The sequence below is a fragment of the Mastigoproctus giganteus genome, chromosome 9 (genome assembly GCF_048544385.1).
Source record: "Mastigoproctus giganteus isolate SK-2022 chromosome 9, ASM4854438v1, whole genome shotgun sequence".
Lineage (NCBI taxonomy): Eukaryota > Metazoa > Arthropoda > Arachnida > Uropygi > Thelyphonidae > Mastigoproctus > Mastigoproctus giganteus.
Genome location: NC_143583.1, coordinates 220,356,930 through 220,379,365, shown reverse-complemented (window position 1 = coordinate 220,379,365; position 22,436 = coordinate 220,356,930). Strand labels below are relative to the sequence as shown.

General features: G+C 38.0%; 1 protein-coding gene across 1 annotated transcript in view; it reads left to right on the top strand.

The window, feature by feature from the left end:
• Nucleotides 1-22,436, top strand: part of RPA2 (Replication protein A2) — a 382,124-nt gene that overhangs the window by 295,151 nt on the left and 64,537 nt on the right. Inside the window, exon 6 of the mRNA XM_090381178.1 lies at nucleotides 3,980-4,102. Within this exon, the coding sequence (XP_090237304.1) occupies nucleotides 3,980-4,102 (123 nt within the window). The remainder of the gene's footprint in view (nucleotides 1-3,979; nucleotides 4,103-22,436) is intronic.

Below are 22,436 nucleotides of genomic sequence, written 5' to 3'. Positions count from 1 at the left end.
GAGTAGTAATGTATTATGGGCAAGTTGTGTGGTTTTTTTTTTTTTTATGAAAACCCCAGACATGAGAGGTATTAGAACCTATAGTACTTAGTAGTACCACGCTTGGGTTGGAGGTTGAGAAGATGAAAGAAGATATTTGTTGATATTTGACTTGAACTTCTGTAGACTGTAATTTTCAGGAAATAAGTATGAAGGAAGGTTTTTCCCTAAAACAGCAGTTGAATGAATGAACGAGGAAGATGAAAAGTTTGTTCTATGAGTTTTAAGTTGACAGTAAATGGATGTTGGCTGGTGGCAGCAAGTGTTCGGACTGTTTTGAAAGAGAGAGTGGGAATTATAGAAGCCAATTCAGAACAGTGCCTATGGAAGTATCTGTAGAAACGGCATGCAGCAGAAACAGCAGGTCTATGAGACAGCAAGTGAAGAGACCCTGTTAGAGATGTCATTAATTAACCTTACTGCACTCTTCTGAATGGAATCTAGAAGCCTGAGAGAGGTTTTTGGGGGCACCACCCCAGATGTGGGAACAGTATTCCATGGTACGGAGGATTTGCGATTTGTACGGAGTGAACAGCTGTTTGGAAGAAAAGTAATGCCGAGAGCGAAAGAGAAAACCAAGTTTTTTAGATGCAGAGGTAGCAATATTTGTAATGTGCTTGTGTCAAGAGAGATTAGAAGTCAGGGGTAATCCCCAAAAGAGATATATCAACCTGCATAGAAATCGGAGTGTCATCAAAGGTAAGCATAGGAGCAGAAGAATTCTTTTTGCGAGATATAAGACAAGACTGAGTTTTAGAAGGATTGAAATCAACTGAGTTGTCTTTACCCCACTGGAGAAATACCTGGAGATCGGCATTTAAGGTATTGGTAGCAGATATTCGAGAAGTTGAAGCTGATTGAGCAGGGCAAGGCTTCTCAAAATGGGAAGTGGAATGCAATGTGCTATCATCGGCAAAACTATGGATAGGATTTCCAGTCAATGGTATAAGGTCATTAATATACAAGTGGAAAAGAGTGGGGGAAAGAACTGAACCTTGGGGGGGACACCAGCTTTATTGGAGAAGTTATCAGACAGAGAGCCATCTGCCATCACCCTCAGTGAGCGATCAGGGAGAAACTGCATAACCAGTTACAAAAAAACAGTTGGGAAACCATAAGATGGAAACTTGTTTAGAAGACCTTTATGCCAAACACAATCGAAAGCCTTTGAGATGTCAGGAGCAACTGCTTGTGTTTCACCGAACGTTTCCATTAAATTTGTCCTTAAATGAGTAACATAAGCGAGAATATCACCAGTGGATTGACACTAATGGAATCCATACTGGCGATCATTGATCACACAGAAGGTTTCTTGGTAGTTTGAGTTGGCGGTTAATTGATTTATCCATTACTTTGGAAGTAATGCAATGGATTAAGGGATGGTTGTGTGGGAGACAACAGAGAGTAGTAAATAAATGGAAACTGCTCTACGTGGATTAATGTTATTAGTGGAGTGCCTCGGGGTTCGGTTCTGGGCCCATTGTTGTTTTGTTTATTTATTAATGATATCGATAGAGGTATATCAGGCATCATGTCCAAGTTTGCAGGGTTGTTAATGATAGTAAAGACAGTGTGCTACTGCAACAGGATCTAGAAAAGTTTTGTAGATGTGCTGAAGTTTTATATTGACAAATGCAAAATCAGTAGCAGTAACCCAAGAGAAATGTATCAACTGTGTGGTACTACACTGAGGGAGGTGGAGAATGAAAAAGACTATGGCAGCAATTTCCAAACCACTGAGATTTATGGACCCCTTCAAAAATCAAAAAGAGTTTGCGGACCGCCTTCAAAAAGAAAACCTAGTATAAACACTCGGTTTAAGTTTTAATGTGTGAAACAACTCAACTTTATTCTTATTTTTATACAGATTCATAATAATAACTTTATTATCATCAATTACCTATACATAGAACGAATAATTATTTGTAATATATATGCAATTATATACACTAATCATCGAAAATAATGTTCTATGACGAAGTTCGTTGTAAGAAATTAAATGCATATTATTTAATACCTTCTGAACGTCTTGTGGACCCCCCCCCCCCCAAGAACTGGTCTGCAGACTGTGGTTTAGGAAATGCTGATATATAGCTTGCGAGAATTTTGCTAGCAGAGTCAAGGAGGTGATTATACCTTTGTATAAGACAATGGTCATCTATACCTTGAACACTGAGTACAGGTCTGGAGGCCTCATTTTAGGAAGGATGTAGAGTTACTAGAACGAGTACAGAGCAGGGCAACAAGATTGGTGAGAGGGACAAAGGAGGTGCTGTTACCACGAGAGGCTTAAATTCTGCAATTCGAAGCAACCGCAGACTAGGCACCTGCGAGGTGATCTGATTGATTTGTATAAGGCCTTGAATGGTTTGAGCAGGCTCAATGCTTATGGGATACTTCCACTTGCTCAGATTAAGAACCTGAGGAGGCATAGATTCAAATTGAAGAAATACAGTTGTAGAATAGATGTGCAGAAGTTTTCCTCCAGTGGGTAGTTGATTACTGGAACAGACTTCCATCTGTTGTAGTGAAAGTTGATAGCTTAAATAAATTTAAGGCTGAACTAGACAAACATTTGGAGTGACTGGATGGGTGAAATGGTAAGGGTTTTTTTGGCTGACACTATATAAGCTTGCTTTCTTGCGTCATATGCCTCAACTAATGCTAATGCCACTATATTTTCTGCATGATTTTGTCTCTGTCTAAATTTCCTTGTCTTTTTGCTATTTATAAATATTGGTATAGCAATGACTAACATATGGGTAAGTGTGAAAGCATCAATGAACATAGCTATCATCTACCAACATTGTTAAGTTAAATTGGCATCATTTTGATTATATCTCATATAACCTTTACAGTGCGTTTCCATGGTATTGTACTACCTCGAATAAGTAACACTTCGCGAATGGAAAAGACTACTGTTACTTATTCTCGGCGGATACCACCACCCAGATGGCACCGTTTCTACCTAACTACTTTGGTAGATAGCTACATTAATTGATGATTTCGCACTTACCCGTACATTAGTCATTCTGTCTCATAGCATTAGGCTTTTGCTCATAAATATTTTATGATATAGCAATGTATTTTTAACTAGTATTTTAACATTGGACTTATCACATTATAGCCTCAGCTGCTCGTGCGCCATAAAAAAGCAAAACCAAACCATACCAATCGGGTTTTCAGTATTGTAAATAAATAGTAAAGAGGTGTTGTATTCCTTTGTAATGTCTGTTTTGCTTTGTTCCATCCTATCAGCCTTTTCTTTGTGTAATTTTCCGTTTAATTTTCAGGCTTAATTCTGTCCGTTTACATTTTGCAGCCATAACACTGCTAGATGAGATTTAATATAAACAAACTTTAAATTAATTTGAAGACACAATTTTCAAAAAGACATCAGCTCAGATAAAAATGGGCTGGAAAATAAATTATACAGTACTGCAGCAAAAGACTTTGAACTGGCTTAACAATTGCAACTGACCTTAATCCCACCTAGAGCGAGGGAGTGTATGTAAACAACTTAGAAAAACTGTTTTTATTCTTTTGTTAATTTAACAGCTGATCTTTCACAAAGATGTTTTTCTGAGTACACTTATGTTTTAGATACCATAAACTGGTTTTGTTTTTACAAAAGTAATTTCTAACAAGTTAGTGCCATCCTTTAGGAAGCAGGGAACCGAATTGCCACAGGCAGTTATAGTTGTAATAATCGGACAGCTGTACCAAGATTTGTATTAAACATAGAAAATAACAATATTTGTTTCTCAAATTTGTAATAAATGAAATATTTACATAGAAAATCCAATCCTTTTGTAGGTGAATGGTATGTGTTTCATATAAACATGTACTTTCTATAAACGAAGTTTGTATCAATGAGATTTTACAGTAATACTAAATTGCCTTATTACAAAAGACTGACTTTGTTTTATTTTTCTTTTAGTCATCTCAAGCTTTGCCATTAGATAGTGATTCTTCTGATTCCAGATATATCAATAGAAATGATAATGGTGTGGGAGTCTATGTGGGAGGTGTCATGGCTGGTCTAACTAAACCACAACAAATGGTAAAGATTCTCATATCCCTATTTTGATTTGTATGTTCTGTATGCTGTTAACATTAAAATAACAACCAAACAAAAAAAATAGTAAGTAATAAATAACACATCTGTTGTAAATTATAAGTTTGTATTGTACAGGGTGATGCATAAGTCCGTTAACACACATGTATATCAGTATTTGAAGAGAAGAGATAGAAACTGGTTTATCTATAATTGATTAACAACAGAAATAAGATAGAATTGTAAGCAAACAATATTTTCTAGCCTTACTTATAAATTGGTATTGTTGTGCCTCAGTACATAAAAGCATTATTTTATATACTTAGGTGCTGGTCAAGATCTCACGGGCAGATATTGTTGGGATATCAGAGACATGGTGTCACAGAGATATAAGCAGTGCAGAATTGGAATTTGGGGAGTACAATGTGTACAGAAAGGATAGACAGGACATAAAACAAGGGTTATTCTGTTAATTGGGAAACACATAAAATCTAAGGAAGTGCATCCAATTGACATTGGTGGACAGTGCAACGTTGAGACTGTTTGGCGACATAAGCACTGGGAGAGGGAAAATGAGAGTAGGAGTGTGTTGTAGGCTTAATGACTCTAATGAGTACAATGAACAATTGTGCAGATAAATGAGTGGGTCAGTAAATCAGAATGCTTGTAATGGAGAATTTTAACTTTCCAGATATTGACTGGGACTTTTGGGTTAGTCACTTGCATGTTTGCAAGGCTTTTTAAGATTTATTGGATGATTGTTTTCTACAGCAACATGTTTGAGGGGGCAACCAGAGGAAGTAATACTCGTGATCTGATTATCAGCACTGATTATTCATGCATTAAGAATTTGCAGATAAAGGAAATACTAGGTGACAGTGGTCACAGTATACTGACGTGTGATTTATTTAAAGATGTAACTACATCAGTGGTAAAGGGAAGTTTTTTTTTTTTTTTTTGCTTTCATAAAGGTGACTAAAGTGGTCTCAGACTGTTTTTAAATTCTTTACAGTAGGATCTACTTATGATGTTAAACACAGCGAATTCTAAATGGAAAGTCTTCAAAGAATTAGTCTTGTAAGCTGCTACATAATGGAGTCACTGGTTAAAGAAGTGATTCAGGATCATCTAGACAAGACTGCAATAATTCAGATACAGCATGGGTTTGTTAAGGGGAAGTGTTGTCTAACAAATTTGATCAGATACTATGATGTGGTCACAAAGGAACTGGATGCTCTGTGATAACATCAAAAAATAATTTTGATATTATATACTTGGTTTTTAGGAAAGGTTTTGATACCATTGCACATGGAAGTCTGATGTACAAATTGGAGCGGTATGGCATTAAGGGCAAGTTGCTACAGTGGATAAAGGGATGGTTGAGTAGGAAACGACAGAGAGTAGTAATACATGGACACTGCTGTTCGTGGACTGTTATTTGCAGAATCCTCCAAGGTTCGTTACTGGGCCGTTGTTGTTGGCCCCGAGTGCCAAGCTTTTTCCACATGATCAAGTGATTCTATTGTATGCTTCTACATTATATTTAGTTTATTACATTTATAGCGATCTTTATTTTCTGTACTTAATAAGTAGGTTTTGCTAAAAGGACCTAGAAAACTATCAGAAAGGAAAGTCGCCTTTCTCTTTTTCTTATTCTCAAACTAACCACCAACCCTATTAATTTATAGCTTCCGCTTGATCACTTGTTTGCACTGCCCTTGCCTCCCTGTGGCAGAGCTGGAAAACTAGGTGTTGGAAGTTACACTCCCAGGTCTAAAAAGTTCAAAACATGAATAGTAAAATCACCATGCTAGCAGTTTTCCGACCTACCTAACTCTGCCTCGATAGCATCAGCAAATATTCTTGCACCCATTCTATTTAAGTGTATCCCATCCCTGTGGATGCAGTCTCTCCTGTTAACAAGTAAAGACCAGGCTGAAAAAAATTCTACCCCTTGAGCCTTGCACAATCTTTCCAGGGCCGAATTGATCGACAAGGCTCTCATCATATACTCCCTCCTATCATGTCTGGGCAGAATTGCAGACACTTCTAAATTCAACCCTAATTCACGGCTTTTTTTCAACAGCGACCTGTACTTGTTAAGTAATTCTGCCGGTCTCCTACTCTTAATATCATTAGTGCCAATGTGTACAACAATATCACCCTTTGTGCCCTTAAAAGATGATATCTGCTCTACACCGTCAACCTTTGACGCTGGCAGACATACCCTGGTCCTGTTCCGCCTATCCTTTTTTACATAGCATGTTCCCCGTTTCCCTGACAATAGAGTCACCAACAGCTGCTAGTTCGTGTGGGACTAGCAGTTGTTGCCGCTGTGTTGCATGATGATCAGGTGCAAGCTCTGGCATTGATGTGGGTTGCTGAGAGCTTGATGGGCCCTCAATTTAGGTCCTTCGAGGGCATCCACCCTGTCCTTCACTCTCATATAGGCCCATAACAACACTGAGTTGTCACCTCATTTCCTCACACTCCTTACATCGCATGCACATACAAAGACCCTTGGCAATATCATGTCCCGTACCTGATTGCTCCACAAACATCAAGCAAGCAGTGCATTTTAAAATGCTGTGATTAAGAGGGCAACCACCCCCCCCCCCCAGTTCTCCCCTGAGCCTCAGCACTCCATTTAGCTTGAGCCTTTTGCTTTGCTGCTCTGGTCTGAGTCATGATTCCGATTCAATTTCAATAAAATTTCAATTTCAGTACAAAATTATAACCCTAAACTTATATCGCAATGCAGTTGTAACACTACAGTCAGTCCTCGTATAACACGTGTTTACACTACACGAATTCAATCATACACAATTTATAAATAGGAGAAACGATATCTTATATAACATGAACCGAATTCGCTTATCCATGATTCGCCTTTGTGTTTACAAGAAATGGCAGTCATACGCGGAATCACCCCAACTGAACGCAACACGATAGGAATGAAGGGGAAACACATTTCACTGTAATAACGTAAAAACCAACACAATTCCAGCTATCGGTATAATCGCAAATGCAATTAGATCGAGTTTACTACCAGTTTATAACAGATTCCACTCGCAGAAACGCAACTGGAAATTGTTTTTATTGTTTTATGATAGTAACCCCTAGAAATGTGCTTTAGTAAAATGTGAGGTGTTAATAGTGTATCTCTGCCTTTACGGTGTTGTTCATTCAGTTGCTACATGCGCGCAGCTTTGTTTATGTGTATCAAGCATGCCTCCTCGTTTTGTAATTGTGCTTTATTCCCTAGAAATGAGTAAAATACTTAAAAGGTGTGAAAAGGAAGCGTCCTGGTGAAGACACTGCAGATTCACAGAGAAAAGCAATATCGATAAAGACAGGCGGACTGGGTCAAAAATTCTTACCCAGGAAAATTTATAGTGGCCTCATACTATGGTTTATGGCCAAAATCACACCGGCCTCCAGCCCACCGGAGTTTCCCCAGTAAGGCTTATGGCCAGTCCGCTTCTGTCGATAGAGAAAAAATATGAAATTGTGAAACGCTTTGAGCGAAATGAAAGACCATGTGATATTGCACGTGCTACAGACCTAATTGAGGCAATGCCGAGAATTACAAAGAATGCAGAGAAAATAAAAATAACTTTCATAGCAGGAACAACTCAAATTGTATTTAAAATCCATTAGATTAAGACACAAAGAATTGGAAGAGATGGACCGGCTGTCATCTGTTTGGATAGAAAATCAAACAAAAAAGTTTGCTTACGATAGAAGCAAAAGCATTAGCAATATTTTATTACATAATAGTCGTAATAAAATACTTAAGTAATTAAAATGCTTGCATATTACTTATTTTATTACGTATAATAATAAATAATTGTAATAAAATACTTACGTATTTGATTACGATTATTTGTGTTTGGTAATGTTTTGGTTACAAATGGGTGTTCAATCTTGGGTGGTTGGCACCTAACCCTATTTTTCCCATAGGGCCTGTTTATATTGCACGATTTTGCATTGCATGAGGGTTTCTAGGAACACAAGTATCATGCTATACGAGGACTGACTGTATATATCTATATATATTTTTTTAAGTGTCTTTAAGTATTATCTTCGAGTTTCTTTATATAAGTTCCATATCAAGTTATATATTAATTAATTATATTACGTTCATAAAATATGTCATTATATATATTTAATTAAAAGTACAATTTAATTGACAATGAAGTTCAACAAGATTAATAAATTTGCTGATTAATTGATAATATTATATACTATACTATACTATACTATACTATCTAGTTTGGGATATAGCAATGGCGTATAACAATGGCGGCAAGTTACATACGGTAAATCTACGGACACTTAAATATTAATTAACTTTCAAAATCTCACTGTCTCGATTCTGAATAAATCAAGGATCTTGCCTAGGTTTATAAGCTACTTACAGAAAATAATTTAATATAACAATTGGTCAATAAAGCAGTAACTATAGCTAAAAAAACTTCCGGTTCGCCGGCTCTGCAAAATTTGTAAAACATGTGGATTGAATACCCTTACCTACAAAATCTCTATCTACGTTAAAATTTAAACTAAGTATCGTAACTAGGAATATAGAGCTACTCTAGAAAATAAGTTAATATACTAATTCGATTTAAGTCAATTTAAGTTAGTATAACAGAAAAAACTTCTATGTTCCTCAGCCGTAAAAACTTTGCCTGAACAAGACTACTCTCTTTCCCAAAATCCATCATCAGTTGGTTCCACAGTATAGAATTTAAATACTGTCTCAGACCACCGTAGTCACCTTTACGAAAGCAAAAACCCTTCCCTTTATCCTGGATGATAGTTACCTCTTTGAATAAATCCCACTTCAGCACACTGTGATCACTGACACCTGGTGGTTCTTTTATCTGCAGATTCTTGATGCATGAAGAATCACTACTGATATTCAGATCAAGAGTATTACTCCCTCTAGTTGCCTTCTGAAATGATGCTGTAGAAAACAATCATCCAATAAATCCACAAAAGCCTTGCTAGTATGTGAGTGAGTGACCACAAATTCCAGTAAATATCCGGGAAATTAAAATCCCCCATTATAAGACACTAATTTACTGCCCCACTCTATATTTAATTTGATTGGGAACCATTGGTTCTTCTCTTAGGTTTGGAATGCATAACTTTTTATGGAGCTAAAATTATAGGGATGTGGTGGGTTTTATATTTGGAGCTCTGACAGTCTTTCATTATTCTGTTGTAAAGTTAACTTTCCAGCTGCATTGTTCAAGGAACTCTACTTTTGGTTTTCTTTAGGTGCTGGCAATTGGTGAGCAAATTATATAAACACATCTTTCTCACTGAAAAAAAATTGGTTTTAAATTTGGTCTGTGTCCATTAACATTTTTTTTTTTTATATAAGGTTGTGAAATACAAATGAAATCATTAGCTTAATTCATGTAGGGAGGTGTTACCACCAAGTTTGAGAATCTCTACTTTAGAGAGTTTGGGAAGGTTTTGCATGTCCTAATTCTTGATAGATACTGTTTTGATAGTTCAGACTAGTTTTGTGTTTGGTTTTTCATAATGCAGGCAATTCCCATATAATATGGTACTTCTACAATGTGGTTTCACTCTAACACAATTGATAAATTGTGGCAATCCTCACACAACACAGTACTTGTATAACACGGTTAGAGAATTGCAGCAAACCTCGCATAATACGGTGGCACTTTTGTGCAGGGGGCAACCCTGCTGTTATGTGGGATGTAATTTTTCAACATTTCAATTCTTTTTTGAGAATCCCTGCTGTTGACTCTCTATTCATTATGCAAAAAAATTATTGGAAAATCCCTGTATTTCATTTTTTTGGAAAATCCCCATGTGCTATTCAACTCGTGCTTGTTTGAGACCATAAAAAATTGTGACTTCGAAGTGTGCAGTTCGTGACTTTTAAGGTTTTTGTAAGGTGGTTTTGGCATTTATTTGAACGTTTATAATTTTTCCGGGTATATATTACTAAACTTTCTTCTTAAGAACCATACTGGAATAATTTCTTTGTTGCGAATTAAATTCAAGCCCTAAATTATGCCTAAGGAAAGTAAAAAAAGCATCGCCCAGAAGAAACTTTTTTCTCTAGAATCTAAGATACAAACTTCGTATCATCTTAAGAAGGGGGAATGGTATCATAAATCCCATTCCCCCTTCTTAATTTAAATTTTCATTTAAATTTAAACTTTTCCCAAAAAGTTTAAATTTAAATGAAACAACAATCCAGACCATAAAGAAAAATGAGTATCTTGCAGGATCTTTCATTTCTGCAAATATGACAGCTCGTGCCCGAGCATTCATAATTGAGAAAATGGAAAAAGCACTTAGTATTTGGATTGACAATAGCAGTAAAAATTGGATCCCTTTAGATGATAATGTAATTAAACAAAAGGCACTAAAAATTTATAACCATTTAAAATAATGGTTAAAGAATAGAGAATCTTCTGTTAACCTGGAGTTTGTTGCCAATAAAGGTTGGTTTGAGTGATTTAAAAACCACTTCTCATTACATAACCTAAGAATTCAAGGGGAAAGTGCATCGGCTGATAATGAAGCTGCCAAGAAGTATGCAGAGGAATTTCAAAAAATTATTGAAGAGCATGGATACACACCACATCAAGTTTTCGATGCCAATGAGACAGGTCTTTGGTGGACAAAAATGCCAAACAGAACATTTATTTCAATAAATCGGTCAACTATGGCCCCGGGTGCCAAGTGATTGTGACCGAGCGATTTCTCTGTGCTTCCAGTGCGATTTCCAAAAAGTGATTTACAGTTTATTTTACTTTCCTGTTGTTAAGAAATCTATTTATTTCATAACTGCTCTTGTTACAAAAGTACTTGCAGAGCAAGGAAGGCAAGCCACCTTTCTTTATTTCTCATAGTTTATTACTAACCCCTACTACTTCTCACTTGGTCACACCAGCCACTGCTCCTGCCTCCCTGTGGCGTGGCCGAAAACCTTGGCAGAAAAGTTAATCTACCAAGGGCTGAAAGGAGCAAAAATGGACTATACCAATATTGACTCTTGTGGGATCGATGCCCCAACACATTCTAGAGAGAGCAGAAAGATCACAATCCTTCCTATGCTAAGAGACAAAAGAAGGATACAGACCAGAATATCTGGCATCATTTCCTTATAATACTGACTGGCCAGCTAGTCAGCAAGCTCTCTCCTTTTCTGATCTAGAAATGTTTAGAGAATGCTGCTGGCTCACCAAAAATGGTTTGCAGACTAAAATCAGGTTGCTTGTTGAAACAACACAAGCAGTTTGAGAAGTTACTTAAATTGAAAACACTTGGAGGAACTCCCATAGAAGTGTCACCTCATGCCACCTTAAACTACTCAAAAGGAGTTATAACAGAATGGGATCTTCTACATGTATTTTAGGAAGAAATTAAACAAGAACTCTCAGATCAAAACGTTATTCAGGTAAAGAGAATCCTAATTAAAAGGGATGGCTCTTTGCTTCCAACCAGAACCATCATACTAACTTTCAACTTGCCAAATCCACCAAATTCTGTAAAAGCCGGATATTTGAACTGTCCTGTCTGACTGTACATACCAAACCCTATCAGATGCTTCAAATTTCAAAAATTTGGGCATTCACAGGCAATATGTCGTGAGGCTGTAGTATGTGCTTCATGTGGATCTAAAGATCTTATCCATACTGAATGTTCTGCACAGTCTTTACAGACTGTAGAGGTCCAAACTGTAGAGGAACTGACTCAGCTTATTTCAAAGACTGTGAAAAGTGAAAAAAATGGAAAAGAGAAAAAATGATTCAGAAGTACAAAACCAAGCATAAAGTTTACATATCTTGAAGCAAAGAAACAAATATCACCAATTACAATAACACGCATATACGCAGCAACTATCCAACAACAAAAACAGATAAGTGCTATTTCTACCTCTACTACTGTGGTTCAAATTAATGTTACAGTCCCTCCCAACATCTCTATATCTGATTGGGCTTGCTCATTCTCAATGACAACTTCCAATCAAGCCATCAACACACCGGTTACAATTCCATCAGATGCATCTTCTGCCCCCCAGCCATCCACAAATGCTAAAGATAGAGATACAGAAGACAAAAATGCTGTTCATGATCACATGGATACATACGAAAAAGAAGTCTTAGAGGAACCGATCTTAGAAATACAAGCTGAGGAAGAGATGGATACTCGTCCACACTTCTCTAAAAAAAAGAGAAAAGGGCTGAACGAAATAAGCAGACCATCATTCGCAAAAAGACAGATACAAATACAAACCCAATATAATGCGTACAATAATGCAGTGGAATTGTCACGGTTTCTGCAGTGACATTCGTGACTTAATTGATAAATATCATCCAGTAGGTGATGTGCCTTCATGAAACTAACCTAACCACAAGTAAACATTGTAGTAAACCATTGCGGTACCTACAGAAAAGATCGATTATCTTCCAGTGGAGCACATGGTAGAATGGCTATTCTAATCAATTCCAGAATTCCATGTAAATGCTTCCAACTAGAAACATATTTGGAAGCAGCTGCAGCACGAGTCTCATTACAGTTTACATTCTCACTGGTCTCGTTTTACCTTCCTCCAAATCAAGAGTATACATATGCAGATCTTGAAGCATTAGTAACTCAGCTACCACCCCCAGTCGTTATCATGGGTGATGTAAATGGACATCATTCCCTGTGGGGAATGATGTCCATTCCCCACAGGGAATGATTATTGGAAGAGCAAAAAAATTATTGGAAGAGCAAAATCTCTCGCTCCTGAATACCGAAGTCGAGATGTACATCCATTTGCCCACCGGAACAACCTCTGCATTTGACATCTCCATATGTTCACCAGCCTTATAATCACTTATTGAATGGACGATCTTGAATAATCCCCTGAATAGCGACCATTTCCCTGTGAGAAATGGTCGCTATTCGGGTAAAATATTAATGAATGATGTTTCACATCATGTTAGCCAAAAAAGATAGAGATTCCATAAAGCTGACTGGACAAAATATGAAACGCTTGCGACAGTAGATGAACAAACAATCACCACTCAGCCTATAGACAGTGCTGTAACTCATATCACAAATCAAATGATAATTTGATTTTAATCAAATGGCAGCTGAAGCTGCAGTACCCCGATCTTCTGGAAAATATTATAAACATTCATGCCGCAATGTGGTGGAATGATGAATGCAGTATAGCCAAGAGAGAGAAGAATAAGGCTTGGAATCTCTTCCGAAAGTATCCCACCTCTATCAATCTCATAAATTTTAAAAAAGCTAGAGCTAGAGCCAGATATGTCCAGCGTAGGAGTAGAAAGGAATCATGGATACGTTTCACCTCCACAGTTAACAAAAATATCAATGCCTGTGTTATATGGAACAAAATCAGAAAACTTAATGGGAAATTTCTTTCAGTACCAACTCCGCTAATAAGTTGGAATGAACAGCATATCACTAACTCCAAGGAAATCGCAAACGTTCTTGCAACTACTTTTGCAATTGTATCAGCATACATTCCATCCTTTCAGAAAACTAAATCTGTAGCTGAAAAATACAAAATTAACTTTAATACCAGACAACATGTCCCATATAACCACCCTTCAACATAGAAGTGCTGCAGGACCTGATGGCGTTCATTATCAAATGATACAACTTAGTCAAAAATTTCTAAATATGTTACTTATACTATACAATAGAATTTATATAGAAAACTGTTATCTAAACTCCTGTCGTCACTCTATAGTAATTGCCTTCCCCAAACCTGGCAAAGATCATACGATTCCTACAAACTATCGACCAATAGCTCTAACAAGTTGCCTCAGGAAAACCATGGACAAAATGGTGAACAACTGACTAATCTGGTTTTTGGAAACCTATAAAATACTAAATAAAAATAGATCATCACTGGATCCCATGATAAAAGCAGAGGCAAATATTCGCAATGCTTTTCTAAGAAATGAGCATCTAATTATGATCAGTCATGATAATAGAAAAGGCAGGGGAGAAAACAGGAGAGACTGCTTCTACAGGGATGGGATACACTTAAATAGAAAGGGTGCAAGAATGTTTGCTGATGGTATCGAGGCAGTGTTAGGTGGGTTGGAAAACTGCTAGATTGGAGTGGATACAAGGACTAATAGACTAACAGTAGCCACTGGCAGAGGAGAAAGTGATTCTTGCACTGCTTCTATTGGAATGAGCAGCAGCCTGTAAAATAAGATGCAGGATATTTCAGAGACTGCTGGGAATCATGGGGGTACAAGTGAACACGTGGGTTGTGTTAGGGTGGCTAAGAGGAAGAGCAGGTGCATGTATACTTGCGTGTACACCAATGCTAGGAGTTTAGTAAATAAATTTGATGAATTTGAGGTATTGCTCAAAACATCAAAGGCAGATATTGTTGGGATTTCAGAGACGTGGTGTCACACAGATATAAGGAATGCAGAACTGGAATTTGGGGAGTACAATGTCTACAGAAAGGATAGACAGGATAGGAAGGGAGGAGAGGTTATGCTATTAGTTAAGAAACACATAAAATCCAAGGAAGTGAAGCCAGTCGACATCGCTTGACAGTGCAGTGTCGAGTCAGTTTGGTGTGACATAAGCATTGGGAGATCAAAATTGAGAGTAGGAGTGTGCTATAGGCCTAATGACTCTGATGAATATAATAAGAAACTGTACAGAGAAATGGAGTGGGCCAGTAAATCAGAGAGTCTTATAATGGGGGATTTTAATTTCCCAGATATTGACTGGAATTTGGGGGCTGGTCACTCACACACTAGCAAGGCTTTTGTGGATTTATTGGATGATTGTTTTCTACATCAGCATGTTCGGGAGGCAACTAGAGGGAGTAATACTCTTGATTTGATTATCAGTAGGGATTCTTCATGCATTAAGAATCTGCAGATAAATGAACCACTAGGTGGCAGTGATCACAGTGTTCTGAAGTGGGAGTTACTCAAAGAGGTAACTACCATTAGGGGTAAAGGGAAGGGGTATTGCTTTCGTAAAGGTGACTACGATGGACTGAGACAGTATTTAAATTCTATGCAGTGGAATCAACTGATGATGTTACCAACAGCAAATTCAAAATGGGAAGCATTCAAAGAACTTATCTTGGAAGCTACTAGGCTTTACATACCAACTAAGAAATATTGTTCAAGGTTTAGGCCTAAATGGATGTCAGATGAACTAATGAGGTATATGGCAGAGAAGAAAAATGCATGGGATACATACAAATTAAAACATGACACAGAAGCCTATGATAGATACAAGTTGATCTGTAACCAGGTTACAAAGGAGGTTAGGCAGGCGAAGGCAGATTACGAGAGATCCTTGGCAAGGGATGCGAAGAAAAACAGCAAAGAGTTCTTTACTTATGTAAACTCTAGAAGGAAGGGGATGAACCAGATTGGTCCACTTGATATCGATGGGTCAACTGTTGATGACCCTGCTCAAGTAGCTAACAAACTAAATGAATATTTTGCATCGACATTCACACATGAGGAGTTATTCAGCGAGGGGAATGCCAGAGGTGTATTCAACTCTAGCAGTAAGCTAGAGACTCTTGTAATTACTGAGAGTAAAGTGGAGGAGAAATTGTTGAAGATAAACACAAGAAAGGCACCTGGGGTGGATGGGATCTATCCAGTTATATTAAAGGAGGCAGCAAAGGAAGTAAGCAAACCCTTAGCCATAATTATGAGAGCTTCCTTGGACTCAGGGGAAGTACCTATAGACTGGAGATGTGCAAATGTGACCCCAATTCACAAAGGAGGATCAAAGGCTGACACAAGTAATTATAGACCTGTGAGTTTAACTTCTGTTCCCCGGAAAATTAATGGAGGCACTGGTTAAAGAAGCACTGCAGGATCATCTAGACAAGACTTCAGTTATAGCTCGGACACAGCATGGTTTTGTTAAGGGGAAGTCTTGCCTGACCAATTTGATTGTATACTATGATGCAGTCACAAAAGAACTGGATGCAGGGAATAACTTTGATATTATATACTTGGATCTTAGAAAGGCTTTTGATACTGTTGCACATGGAAGACTGCTGCACAAATTGGAGCAATGTGGCATTGGAGGCAAATTGCTGCTATGGATAAAGGGGTGGTTGAGGGGGAGAAGACAGAGAGTGGTAATCAATGGACACTGCTCATCGTGGACTAATGTTATTAGTGGAGTCCCTCAGGGTTCAGTATTGGATCCTTTACTGTTTTCTGTATTTAAAAATGATATTGATGATGGTATATCAAGCTTAATATCCAAGTTTGCAGACGATACGAAGGTTGGCAGGGTTGTCAAGGACACTACTGACACTATGCTGCTGCAACAGGATCTGGAAAGGTTGAGCAGATGGGCTGAGAGGTGGCAAATGAAGTTTAACATTGACAAATGTAAAGTACTGCATATGGGAAACAGCAACCCCAGAGCAATGAATCAACTCTGTGGTACTACACTGACAGTGGTAGAGAATGAAAGGGACCTGGGGGTGGTTGTGCAGGCAGATATGAAGTTTTCTGAGCAGTGCAGACGGGCTGCAAGAGTAGCTCATGGTGTATTGTCAATGATATATAGGAATGTTTCTAGCAGGGATAAGGAGGTGATTATTCCCTTGTATAAGGCAATGGTCAGGAGTACTGTATACAGGCCTGGAGGCCTCATTTCAAGAAGGATGTAGAGCTGCTGGAACGAGTACAGAGAAGGGCAACAAGATTAGTGAATGGAACAAAGGGGTGCTCTTATGAAGAAAGGCTTAAGTTTTGCAAATTACAGTGTCTGGAGACTAGGCACCAGCAAGGTGATCTGATAGAGGTGTACAAAGCCTTGAATGGTTTGAGCATGCTCAATGCTGATGGGATTTTTCCTCTTGCTCAGAATAATCACCTGAGAGGGCATAAATTCAAATTGAGGAAAGACAGATGTAGGATAGATGTGCGGAAATTTGCCTTTACCCAGCGAGTGGTTGGTAGGTGGAACAGACTTCCATCCCTTGTCGTGGAAGTTGATAGCCTAAATAAGTTTAAGGCTCAGCTGGACAGGTATTTCGAACGAACAGAGGGGTGAAGTGGAAGTGGTTATTTTTTTAATTATTTATTTCACTTTATTTTTATTATTATTTTTTTTTTGCTGATGCTGCATAAGCTTGCTTTCTTGCATAAAATGCCTCTACTAATGCTAAAGGCCTTCGAGACACTACCTGGTGATATGGCATTCTGAATGACTTCCACAACGTTGGTTTGCAAGGCCATGTACCAATCTTAGTACACAATTTTTTGAAGCTCAGAACCTTCCAAGTAACATATCAAAACAGTCTGCTGCAAACATATACTCAGGAAGGAGTTCCTCAGGGTTCAGTGCTGAGTGCAACTTTGTTTGCAATCAAAATAAACTATTACAAAAGACCTACCGAACACAGTTGAAACATTCCTTTATACAGATGATGTTACCATTTCATGCCATTCACAAAACATAAACATGATTGAAAGGCAATTACAAAGTGCAGTTAAAAAAAAATAGAATTGTGGACAAAAAACAATGGATACAGAATATCACTACAAAAAACAATGGCCATACACTTCTGTAGAAAGCGAAAAATACACCCAGATCCAGAACTGCCATCAAGGGTAAAGGGAAAGGCTTTTGTTTTCATAAAGGTGACTACAGTGGGATCAACTGGTGATATTGCCAGCGGTGAATTCTAAATGGGAAGCCTTCAGGGACGTAATCTAGGCTTTTCATACCACCTAAGAAATACTGTTCAAGGTTTGGTCTAAATGGATGACAGATGAATTGGTGAGGCTCATGGCAGAGAAGGAAAGTGCATGTAATTCATATAGATTGTCAGGCAACACGGAGGTCTGTGGCAGATGTGAGCCGGTCTGTAATCAAGTTACAGGGGAGGTTGGGCAGGCGAAGGCAGATTACGTGAAATCTTTGGCGGGGGATGTAGGGAAAGACAGCAAAGAGTGTTTTACTTACGTGAACTCTAGAAGGAAGGGGATGAATTATATTGGTTCACTTAACATGGATGGTTTGACTATTGATAATGCTCAGGTAGCTGATGGGCTGAATGAGTGTTTTGCATCTTCATTTACATATGAGGAGCTATTCAAGGAATAGCTCCTCATATGTCAGAAGCTTATCAAACTCTAACAGGGAGCTAAGTGATTTTGTAATAACTGAGAGCAAAGTGGAGGAGTAATTGTTGAAGTTAAATATAAGGGAGGCACCTGGGGGGTGGATGGGATCTATCCAGTTTTATTGAAGGAGGCAGCAAAGGAAGTAAGCAAACCCTTAGCCAAATAAGACTAGAAAACCAATTGATACCTCTATCAAATAGTATTCGTTTCCTTGGCCTGATTCTCAATAAAAAACTTAACTTTCTGGAACATATCAAATGCATCTGAACAACCTATCTAAAAAAACTAAATATTCTCAAAGTTCTTTCTGCAGCAATGTGGGGAGCTGATCGGTTTACATTACTTCACCTATACTGTGCTTTAATCGGATCAAGACCAGACTATGGAGCCCTTGTATATAGCTCGTGTAGACCAAGTGTCATGAAATGGCTTGACTCTGTACACCACAGTGCCTTAAGAATTTCCTTAGGGGCATGCAGAACATCTCCTGTACAAAGCTTATATGCGGAGGCCCATGAGCCTTTACTATATCTCCGGAGACAAATGCCACTCTTAAACTATGCCATTAAAATCCGAAGCCTTCCTCATCATCCAACTTCGCAGTATCTCTTCAATCCACAATGGGAGAATCTCTACAGCAATAAACCCACAGTAAGTAAACCAGCTGGAATACGACTAAAAGAACTAGTTTCAAAATGGGGTCTAAGCTTTGACAACGTATTTGAGGAAAACAGCATAACTGTTCCATCATGGCTCACTTTCATGCTTGACTGTGACACTTATTATCAACAGTGGGGAAAATTCACTGTGGCAAATGTCAATATAAAACAGATGCATGCAGCCTACTCATCACAGTTCTCTGAATATCTTCAAATATATACAGATAGCTCTAACACAGATACTCAAATGGGTCCTTCCACACACTGTCATCTCACAGCAACTCCCAAATCAATGGAGTAGTTATGCTAAGCTATTCGCCATACTAATAGCCTTAAAATAAATTGAATCCTCTTCTCTTCTGAAACATCTCATATATACTTATATATACTGATTCACTAAGTGCAACACATGCTATCCAATGAAAGCAGACTCCATCACATCCCATTCTTCACCAGATACAAGCTCATCATTTGAAGCTCAAAAACAAAAGAAGGCAAGTAAATTTCTGTTGAATCCCAGGACATGCAGGCATCGATGGTAATGAAAGTGCTGATCTAGCAGCAGAGAATCCTACAGATATAAACTTAAGGCTTTACAAAGTTCCACATCCTGATTACAGACCTATCATCAAACAGATTCTCAACATTCAGTGATCACAAATCTGGGAAAATGAACCAAACAATAAACTTTTTCAAATAAAACATGAACTTCAGGTGTAGAATTCAAGTCTCTGTAAGGATCAGCATGAAGAAGTCATTCTAACAGGACTGCATATTGGACACACAATTGTACTTACTCACGAAAGCTAATCCTCCAGAATGTCTCCACAGTTCTTGTCAACTCACTGTGAAACATTTCCTTATAAAATGTCCACAATACCACACAGCGTGACAAACAGCCTTTCATCTCCCTATAAATAGCCAGGATTCCCTAATTTTATCACAAATCATAGGCAATAACTCCAACATTGAGAATATATATATTATTTAAAACTAAATATAGGATATTTCAACCAGATATAAACCATAATTAAGAAATGTCCACATCTTTGTCACATAATTCTAATAAATATATGCAATATGGCCAAAGTTGCCTTTGTGCCAAAAAATATCCACCACTTCAGAATGAAGGGTCCTTAGTCACGAATGGTCGTTAATGTAGTGTATCAAATAGAGAGCTTTATGGTAACTGAAAAAAATTTCTAGTACCCTGTCTTGGCCTAAAACTGAGGAACTAACGAAAACGTTGTCTATTTGAGTCTTTCCGGGTGTTGGGAATGACAAGGGTGGGAGAAGCGACTCCGACTTCTTCCTGGAGAAGCGATTATAGTCTTGGGGGAGAAGTGACTGGCAGGTGAGGGCCATGCAAGACTCCGCACAGACACCTCCCCACTACCACCGCCTCAACACTGACTCTCTGAGTACCTCCCTGCCAGGACAACTCCAGCTTTGAAAATTGTTAAAAAAAATACATCTCGTCGCACAATTTATAAATGACCTTTATAGAATTATTAACTAACTATTTAGCAACCTTTTTGTCACCAAAAGGAGAGTTACTTAGTACAAAGCAGTGTGCTATCGAAGTGCAATAAAAAATTGTTTTTTTAATTTTAACACAGAAAGTAAATGATAGATTTCAATCGAAATAGTTTTCCCTCGATAAGCACTGAATAACGCATAGCTAAAGTGATTTTTAAATTTTTAGCTCCATTAGCAACGGAAATGGGGGGGGGGACACATTTTCCTGTCTGGTGCCGCCATTTTTAATTTTAAAACTATAATTTAAATCTACTCGTTGAGCTCTTTCCAACAGTGTATAATGAGCTTATAGGTTGTCAACAACAATTTTTGTCCCCCTCTCCATTTTACCCCTCATTTCTCAAACAAATTTTTGTCAGATGGACGGGTGGACAGACAGACAACTCAGTGGCATTATAAGGGTCCTGCGTTAGACTATGGACCCTTAAAAAAAAGAAAAAAGTACACCAGGTTTTAAGGCATCAAAAGGTTGTGTAACGTTACTTGCGTCCAGTAACGCATCAGGATTTTACACGATAAAACCTATGCTAGTGTATAGATCCTCGAGCAATGGAAGGTGTAAAATAAAAACACGTTATCAGTATATTGGAAAGTAAATAAAAAGCTTAAACATGTACAAAAATCTATCAAGGAAAAGCAAACAAATCCAGATTACTTATCTTTTTAAAGAAAGCAGACGATATACTTAATCTAAATGCTGCAGAAGAAAGATCAGAAGGTAAAAATATTCTGCACAGAGAAAACGTTCTCGTTTGATTTGTGCTTATCAGTGATGAAGAGGAAGAAAATTAAATGAACATACATTATGTGACATATGTATGTCACAATTTGAAAGACGTTTGTTCAGTTATTACTATTTTTAATAAAAATTAAGTTTCCAATAGTTAAAAAAAAAAAAAAAAAAAAAAAAAAATGGTGTATTTTTGTACTCATTCTTAGTCCCATATAATATGGTTTCACACTACATGAGATTTTATAGGAACCTAACTACCGTGTTATGCATGGGTTACTTGTATTGCACTGAAACTATGCTTTCTGTTGAATGCTTTTAGCATTAGCATTAGTAGAGGCATTTGATGCAAGAAAGCAAGCTTATGCAGCATCAGCCAAAAAAAAAAAAAAAAAAAACCCACTTCCACTTCACCCCTCTGTTCGTTCAAAATACCTGTCCAGCTGAGCCTTAAACTTATTTAGGCTATCAACCTCCACCACAAGGGATGGAAGTCTGTTCCACCAACCAACCACCCGCTGGCCGCTGGCTAAAGGCAAATTTCCGCACGTCTATCCTACATCTGTCTTTCCTCAATTTGAATTTATGCCCTCTCAGGCGATTTTTCTGAGCTAGAGGAAGAATCTCATCAGCATTGAGCATGCTTAAACCATTCAAGGCTTTATACACCTCTATCAGATCACCTCGCTGGTGCCTAGTCTCCAGACACTGTAATTTGCAAAACTTAAGCCTTTCTTCGTAAGAGCACCCCTTTGTTCCATTCACTAATCTTGTTGCCCTTCTCTGTACTCGTTCCAGCAGCTCTACATCCTTCTTGAAATGAGGCCTCCAGACCTGTATACAGTACTCTAGGTGTGGCCTGACCATTGCCTTATACAATGGAATAATCACCTCCTTATCCCTGCTGGAAAAATTCCTATATCATTGACAATACTCCATGAGCTACTCTTGCAGCCCATCTGCACTGCTGAGAGAACTTCATATCTGCCTGCACAACCACCCCCAAGTCCCTTTCATTCTCTACCACTGTCAGTGTAGTACCACAGAGTTGATACGTTGCTCTGGGGTTGCTGTTTTCCATGTGTAGTACTTTACATTTGTCAATGTTAAACTTCATTTGCCACCTCTCAGCCCATCTGCTCAACCTTTCCAGATCCTGTTGCAGCAGCATAGTATCAGTAGTGTCCTTGATAACCCTGCCAACCTTTGTATCGTCTGCAAACTTGGACATTAAGCTTGATATACCA